General features: G+C 42.7%; 1 protein-coding gene across 5 annotated transcripts in view; it reads right to left on the bottom strand.

Annotated features, from left to right (window-relative positions):
- Window positions 1–447: 447 nt before the first annotated feature.
- Washc5 (WASH complex subunit 5) overlaps window positions 448–11,758 on the bottom strand; it is a 58,712-nt gene continuing 47,401 nt past the window's right edge. For 3 of the 5 annotated variants that reach the window (XM_026407281.2, XM_026407276.2, XM_026407303.2), the window contains 6 exons: window positions 11,040–11,143; window positions 10,147–10,276; window positions 9,122–9,218; window positions 6,620–6,773; window positions 4,941–5,028; window positions 1,736–1,878 (listed from right to left, as the gene is read on the bottom strand). In XM_026407281.2, the coding sequence (XP_026263066.1) occupies window positions 1,822–1,878; window positions 4,941–5,028; window positions 6,620–6,773; window positions 9,122–9,218; window positions 10,147–10,276; window positions 11,040–11,143 (630 nt within the window). In that variant the 3' untranslated portion in view covers window positions 1,736–1,821. Of the gene's footprint in view, window positions 1,879–4,940; window positions 5,029–6,619; window positions 6,774–8,651; window positions 8,823–9,121; window positions 9,219–10,146; window positions 10,277–11,039; window positions 11,144–11,758 lie in introns of those variants that run through there. The other 2 variants (XM_026407288.2, XM_026407295.2) reach the window with 2 other exon arrangements.

Below are 11,758 nucleotides of genomic sequence, written 5' to 3'. Positions count from 1 at the left end.
AATGGAAACAGCAAGATATTTTTGGGATGTGGTTGTTCCCAGGCACCAGGCTTGCAGGGCAGGAGACTTCCCAGCTCCTTACAAGCTGAGCAACACCAAAGTCCTGCCCTGGACTGGGGGTAGAGTTTATTGTGGAGTGCTTGTCCTGCACGCCTGACGCCCTGGGTTTGATCCCCAGCACCACCCCAAAAAAAGAGAAATCCAGAAAACCTGTCCGTGGGCAGTGAGGCTTCCCTTCCTCTCTACTGGGCCCTGTTAAAAATTCTTCCCACTGTGATAGTGAAATAAAGCTTGTAAAATCACCCACTCCCCCGCCCTGCGCTTTAGTAGCTTAGGATTTGAGGTCTTTGGACAAAAGAAATGTCTTATAAAATCAGAAAACTGAAGGACCCCCCCCCCCCAATGGTTTAGCCCTCAAACTGCAGATGAACAAGGTTTACGCAGGGACAGAACCAGTCTCAAAAGTTGCCTCCTGACCGCACATTAGTGCTTCCTCCTTGGCAGCTTGTTAAACCACTCAAGCACTTATGGGAATCTGGGTTTTGTTTGTGTTCCAGCATTCTGTTGCTGTGACAAAATACCTGAGATAATTAACCTAAAAGGAGGAAAGATTTATTTTGGCTCACGGTTTTAAAGGTTTCACTCCTGTACATTGTGGTGAGAGCGTGTGACCAGATGGAGGAAGTCAGTTTACCTCATGTGGCAGTTGGGAAGCAGGAGAAAGGATAGGCCAGGGTCCCCTATCCTCTTCAAGGGACCCCTTCAACCTAATTTCCTTTCACTAGGCCCCACTTCCTGAAGGATCTACCTCCCAACAGTGCCATAGGCTGGTGACCAAGCCTTCAGCACATGAGCCTTTGGGGGGGGACCTTTAAGAGCCAAACGTGACATTTTGTCTTTGCTTGTTCTTCTCTTCTCCAGAGAACATGGCTGGCTTCAGGTTCAGAGCAAAGCATTTTGCTTGCACTCATCCAAGTTGCTGAGGTCCCAAGTTGCCACAGCAGAATGGCAGCTCCCTTCTCAGAGTGGTTTTCATGTAGAAGTGAATACGGATTTTGAGGTTGTTAGAAATCATGGTTATGCTTTTACAAAATCATTTTTTAAAAAATGTAAAACAGTTTATGAATGTGGGGACTCTGGCGGGGAAGGAAGAGGTAGGAAGGAGCTCCTCAAGTTAAGGAATCCCCCAGAAGAGGTGCTAGGACCATGAGGTACCAGACTGGCAGAGGATGGTGAACCTTGGACACCAGAAATTGCCACAGCATCTGGGACATGTATTGAGCAGTCACTACACATGTGACATGTCTTGCTGAGGCCACATGTCTACAAGCCTCTGGTGGGTGGGGACCATCCCTACCCAGAGCCATCTTTACTTTCCAGGAAGTTTTTTTTTTTTTTTTTCCAAGGGTTGAACAAGCAGGTTTTAGATCATAAGCAGAAGGACAACTGGCTTCGTGAGATTCCCTCACGAAGGGAATTCTATTTTACTGAAAATCCAGAGTTGCACAAATAGTTCTTTAGAACATAAAACTAAATGGATTTATACGTAACAATTACATTAAGCATTTATAAGAGGCAGTACAAAATTTGTTCTGCTTCTACATGATATAAATTGCATATAATACCATGATTTAAACAATATTAATCATATTAACTAGTAGTGAGATACATCTTCCTCAGAATGTCTGATGTTTCCCACAATGGAGGGAAAAAATTGCAGTTATACGAGCTGTTGAGTTTCTTTGCATTCCCAAGTTCATTTTAGCAAAGGTAGGGAGATTTAAGGACAACCGTTTCATAAGAAGTAAAAGAACAAAAAATTTACAGGACTGTTCTGAACTCATCAAAAATGAAGTTAGGCACGTGTGCTTCAGCAACCTGCAACATTAAACAAAGGAGTAAGTTATTCGGTGTTACAGCTGGACAGATTCAAAGCTTTCCATAAAATTCCAGAAGTGAAGAGATCCTTTGGAGCAAAGTGAGACACAGAAAAGAGCCATGCTCAAGGGAACTACTTGTAATAGCCACTTTTGTTTCTGATGGCCTCTGTCCCAGTGTCTCACTTCTAGCCACTGCTAACGTGACAGGAGGCGTTACAGGTCCTGCCGGCTCCAAATGTGATCTCCTTTGCTCTCAAGGGGACTGTGATCTGCTAGGAATATGCCTCTGCGAAGTACCAAGAGGTAATCTCAGGTCACACGACATACTTCATTAGCTGAGGCTAACCCAGGAAAAAGAGCAAGTCTGGCAGGTGACAGTGGGGGTATGGCTAAGGGAAAACCGAGAGTCCTCAAAGGCCTGTATTCCTTAATTTGTCCTGGGGAAGCCCTGAGAAGGCTGGAGTGGGCTATGATACTGGGTGATCTCCAAATGCTGGAGATGAGTAGCTTTTAAAAGAAATGTTTAATTTTTTAGGATTATAAAGGTATCACTTGCTAATTACAGGAAATAGAGCAAATGCAGAAGAGTATAAAATAAGAAATATTCTATAATGCTAACCCCCTTGAGAAAACCAACACTGATAATATGGGTTTTTGCAGTTCTCTCACATACACATACATAGACTCAAAATTGGGATCACAATTTTGTGTTCTTTATCCCTGCAAAATGTTATCAATTCTTTGCACATATCATAGTGAACTTCTGCACCTATATCCAGTAGGTAAACTGCTAGCAGTGGAATTGCTGAGTTCAGAATAAATACGTTACTAGAATTAAAAAAACAAAAAAAACAAATCATAGAGCTAAAGTGCCCTCTTGGGTGGCTAAGCCACCCATACTTGAGTTACTATCACCAAGGAGTCCCATTTCTCCAAACCCTTCTAAGCGTTGGAAGTCCAGTACTTGACTTTGACCAACTGGACAGGTTAAAACAGTAATTTTGCTGTTATTTTGGTCTGTGCCCCTTGGATATAAGTAAGATTGAACATGTTTCCAAATGTTTATCCCATTTCTATTTCTTTTCCTAAAAACTGCCTGTTAATCTCCTTTGCCCACTTTTTCCCCCTAATGGAATGGTAGAGCACACTATTCATCTCAGTCAAGGAAACCTGTCTTTTGTTAATAGTTCTAATTTGTCCTTTTTTTGAGAGACATTTAATAGATAATTATTTATTTTTGGCATTTATTCAAGATTAAATCTTTATAGTTTCTTCCTTTGGCACTGGGCTTAGAAAGTTGTAATAAGTGAAATATTCATCTAAACTTTCTAATGTCTTTGCTTCCTATTTCATCCTAATTCTTATCTATAATCAATTTTAACAACATGGGAGAAGTGAAGGGACTAAGCTGCTATTTTCAACCTCATAATGAATAAGAGGTCTCCTGCCTAACATTCCTTTCCTCCCCAGTCTGAGAAGGTATTTTGCCCAATATAAAATTATATGAAACAAATTTGTTTCTAGGGCACATAGTTTTATCCACTGATCCTTCTATTAAGTTTTATACCATTATCATATTTTTTTGATTTTTTTTGTAGTTTTTGTTTTAATATATAGCATAAAATGTTTTAATATTTTTTCTAAAAAAAATTGCTTATAGCCCAAATCTGATGTAATTAAAAAAACTGAAGTTAAAAATTATCTGGGATTTTGATTTTAGTTATAATAAATCTATAAAGTAGAAATAACATGTCTCTATAATATTTGAATCTCCTAATTCAGAAGCATGGACTTTCAAAAATTTATAGTTTTCCCCTAAAATACTCTTTTCATATTTCTTATAGAAGTTTCCCCAACTGTATTATTTCTTGGTCATTTCTGTGAATGGGACCTTTTTCAGATTATATGTTGTTGGTTATCAGTTTATTTATTTTATACATTTACTCTATAACCAGCTTGTTCCCTAAACTCATTTTTAAAAGTTTTTTCACATGATGCTAGGAAGACAATTACATCCTTGAAAAAAGAGTACAAATTTTGCCTTCTTCCACTATGCGCTGTATTTTATTACCTTGCAACTGTGCAACAACAGGAGCAGCAGGATCCAGTACCATCATTGCCACTTTTATAGACCTGATTTTTGTGAGAATGCCACTATCGTTTCACTATTAAGTGTAGCTCTGCTAGTTCACTAAAAAAAAAAAAAATCTCTGTTTTGTTATCTTTAATTCCTAACCTACTAGTTTTTAAAAATGGGAAATAACTTTTCAGTATTTGTTGAAAGTCTTTAGTATCAAGTCTCTTTCTTTGAGCTAAAACTTAACCAAGTGCGGGCTGGGGATGTGGCTCAAGTGGTAGCGCGCTCGCCTGGTATGCATGCGGCCCGGGTTCGATCCTCAGCACCACATACCAACAAAGATGTTGTGTCTGCCGAGAACTAAAAAATAAATATTAAAAATTCTCTCTCTCTCTCTCTCTCTCTCTCTCTCTCTCCTCTCTCACTCTTTCTTAAAAAAAAAAAAAACTTAACCAAGTGCAACTTAAGAGTGAGAAGGAATTTCTTAGAAGGTAAAAAGCAGTGGTCTCTGGGGCTGGGGTTGTGGCTCAGTGGTAGAGCACCTGCCTAGGATGTGTGAGGCACTGGTTTCAATCCTCAGCACTGCATATAAATAAATAAAGGTCCATCAATAACTAATAAAAAAAAAGCAGTGGTCTGTACAACTTTAACCATGGTCATACTTCACCAGACTGTGGTACCAGGTCATGGTGGAGAGAAAAAACAAACTACCCAAGATTCTTCCTTTCCTTGGCCACTTAGGAATCCCCTCCTGGCCTGTCTGTCACACTGAACTGACCCTGAACCAGGGGAGCTGCCTCAAGGAGGGCAGAATGGAGTGACAGGAGGGAGGTGGAGTTCCCCACCTGGTGGGGAAGGCAGGAACCTAGAGCAGGGGACACAGAAATGGCAAGGGCTCAGAGGCATCCACTGTGTAAACCTGCTGCTCTTACCGTCTGTTCACAAACTGGCATTAATATTGTCCTGTCCTATTCATGACTTACCCTCCTGGGGAGCTTTGTGTACCGAACATAATCCTCCAGGAACAGAAGGGCACCCACAACATCTGCAGGCATTTCAGGTATCTTTTGGCTATAACAGAACAGTCCGGATCAATTAACTGATTAGCACATGATAGGCCCTGAGTCAAAATACTGAAAGACTAATAAAGAACAAATTCACAGGGCACCTTCGTGGCTGGTCATAGTCATGAGTGCAGAAGAAACAGGAAGGACAGGGAACTCTGGTTGGAGACAGCCAGGTGTGTGGAGGTCACTTCTCACACTCGGGAGCTGGAGTCCTTTGCCTCTCTGTGGCTGGCCAGCTGCACAGTTTCAGGTGCCTACTACCTTCCTTCCCAACTGACCTCACTTGGTCATTGTTATGATTTCATTTTTGACAGTTCTTACCTTTCTGCTCCCCCCCTTTTCCCAACTGTTCAAAATTCTGCTTTTAGAAGCAATTCCGATTATATGATCTAAAAAACCATGCAGTATCTACTATTTAATTCATTAACCAAGATTGGGATGAACTGGCCTGTAACTCATGGGCAAAAAAGACAGGATTTAAAAAGAAAGCAAAAGAGTCTGAGCCCCTGGTATTCAGTGGCTGTCAGTTCTAGCAGCACTGCCATCCAGGGGGCCCAGCTCCACGGAGCGTCCACTCCACCTGCAGGGCTGTATTCAGAATTTCAGTATGAGTTTGGGAAGTCACACTCTATAATGGCCAATAACAAACCCTCAGAAGAGATGCCCTGACAGGTGAGCAACCCCCACACTACAGCACATCAGGAACAAATTCCATTAGGATGGAGTCTAGACAGAGAAGGCCTATGGCAGCTACTGAAACCAAGAGTTGGAAGTGGTGTGCAGACCGTGGGTATTCTGTGTTATCTCAATGGGAAGAAGAAAGCTCAGTGAGTGAAACTCCCAGAGACCTGGGTTTCTAACCATCAGGAACTTTCTATTTTTGAGAACAAGACCTCTCAAGTGTACTCTGTTGCCTGAAGAGGTGGCAAGAACCTCACTGATGGGAATGGCCTGCAGCTGGGAGGACTGACTACCTGCTGGGAGTCCTAGACCTAATTCATGCACTTTCGGGGAGCTTAATTAAATGGCCTTTGAAGTCCTTTCCAATTTTTGAACTCAGCAGTGTTTCCTGAAGACCTGAAAGACTGCCCTCAATAATTAGTCTAAGTTATACTGGCCAGATGACCAAGAAGTGTAATCTCTCAGATTTTGCATGTGTATCATGACAGAGAAATTTATTTAGCCAGGCTGACCCTTTAGGATGGCAGAGGAAGAGGCTCAGGACCCAACACCTCAGGGATGTAATCTTTTTTTCTCCCTATCCTAGAAAAACTACAATTGGGGAGGAGGGAGAAAGAACTAGAAGGAATTACAGGTTTACAAATCTGTATCAAATAGCAGCTTCTAGGCCATGCCTGTTTCATTACACACCAGAACTCCAACTCTGCCCTGGCTTTGGCCCCTTGTGTCTGTCTGCACTGAAGTGTGTGAAGCCATCTCTTGGCAGTGGCCGGCAGGAATGCAGGGGCTCACTGAGTTTTGAGAGCTGGATCCAAGATGGATCCAAGGTCCAAGAGCAACAGGGCTGCAAGAGGAATGGGACATGCAGGTCAATCTCCCTTTGTTGCCACTGAGTTCCATTTACTCTCCTGTACCTTGTGCACTGCTCCACTGTGGAGCGGATAAACTGGCCGATGAGCGCCAGGAACTGCTCGGTGTACCGGGAATGAAACTGCTTCAGCAGAGTGAGCAGTCCCAGGACGAGCGGAGGCCAGTCAACAGGGTCGGCAGGTTTTCGGCAGACCATTCCTGCAAGGGAACCAACGAAAGCACCCAGTGAAGCGCTTGCCTTTGGCAAAGTTCACTAAATCTTACTGATCATGAACAACAATGTGTGGGGCCCCCATCATCACTGGCAGGGGACATGGAGGCAACGACAATTCTGGAATATGTCGTGAATTAGCCATAGGAATGGAGGAGCATCCTAGTGGCATGAAATGATGCAAAACAATGAAATGGTTACTAATTTACAAATGTACTTACAATTTTTTTGGATTATGTAATTAATGGATGCTACTGCAGACAATTTTAAGAAGTAGATCAAGGTAAATGAGAAAGCAAAAGTCACCCATAACTGACTTCTGTTAATGGCATCATGGCAGACTAGGTACCCTGAAGTACTCTCTTAAAACAATTTGAATTTTGGATAAAATGCATTAAAAGTATCTTTAAACACAACGTTGAGTGTTACACAAGAACACAGTCTGCCAAAATCAAGAGAGTGGGAGAAATTTAAGACATGAGTGAATAACCAAGCTGGCTCTTCCCTGAGCATTTCTGCCAAAATCTGGAGATTGACTTCTGCCTGGAGGGCTGCACCGGCAACTGGAGACGGCTTAGGAAACACACTGAAAGCTGGACGGCCTGCACTGCCGGGTGGAAGGCTGCTGAAGCCAGTGAAGCAGTGTCGGCCCAGGAGAGAAGACTAGGTCAACGGAACAGAGCACCCTAGGAATAATCCACTTGTACGATCAGTGGAATTTCTACAAATACGCCACAAACTTTAATGGAGAGAGATCTTTATAGTGAATAGTACTACACTGGGTGGCCTTGACTCCTGCCTCATGTCATACACAAAAAATAACCTGAGGGCTAGGGCTGTAGCTCAGTGGTGGAGCGTTTGCCTACACATGTGAGGCGCTGGGCTCAACCCTCAGCACCACATGAAATTAAAGAAATAAAACAAAGGTGGTGTATCCATCTACAACTAAAAAAATATTAAAAAGTAACTCAAGATGAACCTCAATGTAAAAGTCAAAACCACAAAGCTTGTAGAAAAGACCTAGAGGAACATCTCTGTGACCCTGGGGTAGGCAAAGATTTCATAGAACGAGCAGATTGATAAGGGGAAAACTTGATAGAGTGAACACAGACAAGCAATGGTTTATGAGAAAATGTTCTTATTGAATAAAAACACAGGGACCGCTGAGAGAGGAGGAACTCTGGGAAGACGAGCCTTCACCTCCTGTCCCTGTGTAGCAGCCATCCCAGAACAGCTCCCTGGACTGATTGTGACCGCTGAAGTCATATAAGTGACAGGTGGTGAAGCTAGAATCTAAACATACATCCGTCCCCTCCCTCCCATAGCAAGTATTATTTTTTTTTTGACAACATTCTGTGGCAGTTATGGGTCTTGTGATGGGAATAATGTCTACAACCAATAAATATTTTTGAATGGAAAAAAAGACATTAAAAGAGACCCCATACTTTTGCCCTAAAAATGTTCAAGAAATATCAAGTGAAACTATTTAAGAGAGAAATGCATTTTAAAATCTCTGGTTAAGAAAATATATGGTGACATTTGTAGAAATCTTCTTATAGTGCTTTTTAAATTAAAAAGTATAGTGGGTTAAAAAAAATTCCACTGGGGCTGGGGATGTGGCTCAAGCGGTAGTGTGCTCGCCCGGCATGCGTGCGGCCCGGGGTTCAATCCTTAGCACCACATACAAAGATGTTGTGTCCGCCAAAAACTGAAAAATAAATATTGAAATTCTCTCTCTCTCTCTCTTAAAAAAAAATTCCACTTAGTTGGATATGAAGTTTGGAGACAGGAAGTATTTGAGACTCTATAAGGTAATTACAAAAATGTTCAGAATAAACTAACCAATGACAAAAATATTCATCATATTTCTAGACAGGACAAATCCACTTTGGTATCTATTGCTCATACCAAATATTATGACATATAATTATACTCATATTTAAGAATTAGATATCCATGTAGTATATAGTCTTACCTCCTTAGCTATATTGTTACTCTTCAAATCACAGTTCCCGATACATTGGAGGCAGGTGGCACTTGTTGCAAGAATAGAACATTAGCCAAAAGAAGTTTCTTTCACACCATAGTGATTTGCTTAAACATTAAATGACAGAAGCAAAGAACAGGTTCCTCACATGATGCAGGCTAGATAAGGAACCCTTAGAAAGGTCCTTGCCTTATTTTGGAGTCTACTGGCTCCATTGAAGGGGTGTCAGAATATTTCAGAGGCCAAAGACATGGATTTCATAGCATACATATAACTAAGAAGCGATCTCATATCAATGTTAAGCTATTGTTACTATAACTTATTGCAAAGAACACATGTCATACGTACCTAGATTTTTGTTGTACTGAAGTTTTGGCAACTGAGCAATCAGAAATAGAAAGTTGACAATTGGGAAATAGGGCAAGCGCTTTGTTGTTATATAAATCTGGAAAGAGAAAGGCAAGGAAAATTGATGGCTTCTTCTCATTATAAAACAACACAGAACACATTTTCAAATGAAAAGTTTCAAGTCATTCAGCTTGCTGTCTGATTCTTAGATTCTTCCATTAATTTGCCGAGTTCTATTTATCAACTGTAACCCCATCCAATCACAAATACCCATATCACCTTTAGTCCTTCTGGAAAGAACAATTTTTTAGAGACTAGCAGTTCCTTCCCCCTGAATCCTGCCATGTCAGTAATAAAGGGAGGGAGAAGGGTGGAGAGCAAGAAGGGGAGGGAGGGCAAAACTCAGCAGTCAAGGTGGAGCTGGAAGCAAGACAGGGAGAGAGCAAGGAGCAGGCAGGGAGAGAAGGGCAGAGAAGGAGAGAGGGAAGAGACCCAGGAAGCAGCTAGTGAGAGGACACAGAGACAGAAAGCCAAGTCCTCCTCTGTCACTGGCTCCCCAGGGCAGCGTCACAGAGCAGTCTCCCTCCCAGTTAACAGGACAGAAAAGACAGGGCAGGCACAGCCATGCCATTCTCCCCACCACTCACTTCCACAGGGGCAGGGTAGCACACTGGCCAGGGGCACAGGCACCATCAGCCCTGTGGGCCCCACCACCCGTGAGTGCGCAGCTTTGGTCAGCATTAACCAACGAGGTCCAAGCTCCAACCTCAGACTAGGCCCAAGCCAATCTTCACGGACACAGTGTTTCCACAGCTCTGACAACACCACAGTGCTTGATTCTCACACCCTGAGCCAGGCAGGGAAAGTGAGATCAAAGCAGGGAGGGCATGAACTTGAGAGAATGGAAGCTCTGGGGTCTGAATGCAAGTTCTCCAAACATTTCATGCACTGATCTGTAACCTGGGTCAAATGGCCTTCTGCAGTGCATGGCCCCCACCACACCTCTGTACATGTTAATTACAAACCTTATTCAGCGGGTTGTGGATGCCAGCTGCCTCCAGGTAGGCTGTGATTTCATATAAAAGTGTATTATCTTCTTTGGGGTAAGGAAGTGAAGGATCCTGATAATGGGCTTCAATATCTGCCAGGAGAGCCCTACATAGAAGAAACAGTGGGCAACATGAGGCTCTAGCTGAATTCACACACAGTTAACACAGGCCAGTGATGTGATCATTCTAGGCCTCAGTTTTCTTGTGTACAAAATGGGGGCTTGATCCTTCTAATTCCCAATCTGCACGTCTGTGATTGCTTGTAAGTGGAGAATCTGACCTAGAATCATTTCGTCTGTTGGAGTCAGCCTAGATCAAATTCTTTCCTCATTCAGACTTATGAACTGCCTGAAGTGGTTTCAACACCTGCTTTTTTCAAAGTACTGACTTTGTAATGGAAAAGCATGAAGAGTTCATCTTTCAGCAGAAGGCTGGAAATGAGAGCAGGGTGCTGGTGGGTGGTGGATGTGGGAGTGCCCTGGAACAGGGGCCCATACTCTCTCCTGGTTATTAACACGCTTTCTGTTTTTCTCTGGGTGATCAGGGATCATCAGCCCTGTAGAAGGCCAGTTGTGCCTTTTGGTAATAACTACTTTCCAAGTCTGTACAAGTACCTAGTGCAATGTCAGGTGAGTATTATGTGATCAAAAAATATTGGCAGAATAAATGAATTCATCAGAGAGAGAAGAAAGAGAGAATATTAAGAGATTCTTCTCTAGAAAGATTTGTTTATCTGTGGGAAGAAGGCCTTGAAATTCAGAGACCACTTATCCCAAACACCTTGGAACAGTAAGAACTGAAGGGACCAGGGCGCTTGGCTGATGAAGAGTCCAGGCACACAGAGGGCTGCTGGAAACCCTGGCACTTACTTGTTGAGATTCTCCAGAGCAGCTGCCAGATGTTTGGAGTCAAACCGACAGGAATAATTTAATTCATTGGCAATCTGCTGTCTCAGAATCTGCATCTGTCCAACCTGGAAGAGCAAGGAAAAGAAGAGGTGGTACAGGGTCAAGTCCTGCAGAGAGCAAGGAGGCAAACACAGGGTGGCAACTGTGCACTGAAGGTCACAACACGGCAGAATGTGTAAGGCTTCCTGGACGGGCTCCAGGGACACCAGCATTAAACCCTTCAAGGGACACCTTGGAAGAGCCCCACCTGCCAACCTCAACAGCCCCACGTCTGAAGCTGTCACGGTGACCCACTGATGTTCAGTTGTTCTCGTATCAAAGATGCTCACTGTGAAGCCATGTTTTTTGACTTCTGGAATAAAGCCTTCAAGTTTAGCAGTTGCTATGAGAAGCCTGATTTCTTCCTATTTATCCTACACCAAACTTTCTCAAGTCCCAAGAATGCCATTTCACTGTAGTGTTCTCAATTTTGTGAACACTACAGTGAAATGGCATTCTTGGGACTTGAGAATCCATGTCACACAGGATTATAGATCATGTAATTATCTGGACCTATAAAAAATCATTTTTATTTAGATAAATGTGCCTTAGACCTCTTGGGGGAATCTTGTGACATCTATGGGACACCATCTCAGAATAATACTTTTGAATGTAAAAAACAGGTGCAGTGGCGCACAGCT

Source organism: Urocitellus parryii, chromosome 7 (assembly GCF_045843805.1).
Source record: "Urocitellus parryii isolate mUroPar1 chromosome 7, mUroPar1.hap1, whole genome shotgun sequence".
NCBI classification, from domain to species: Eukaryota; Metazoa; Chordata; class Mammalia; order Rodentia; family Sciuridae; genus Urocitellus; species Urocitellus parryii.
The sequence above is the reverse complement of the archived record's forward strand: the minus strand, read 5'-3'. Positions and strand labels throughout refer to the sequence as shown.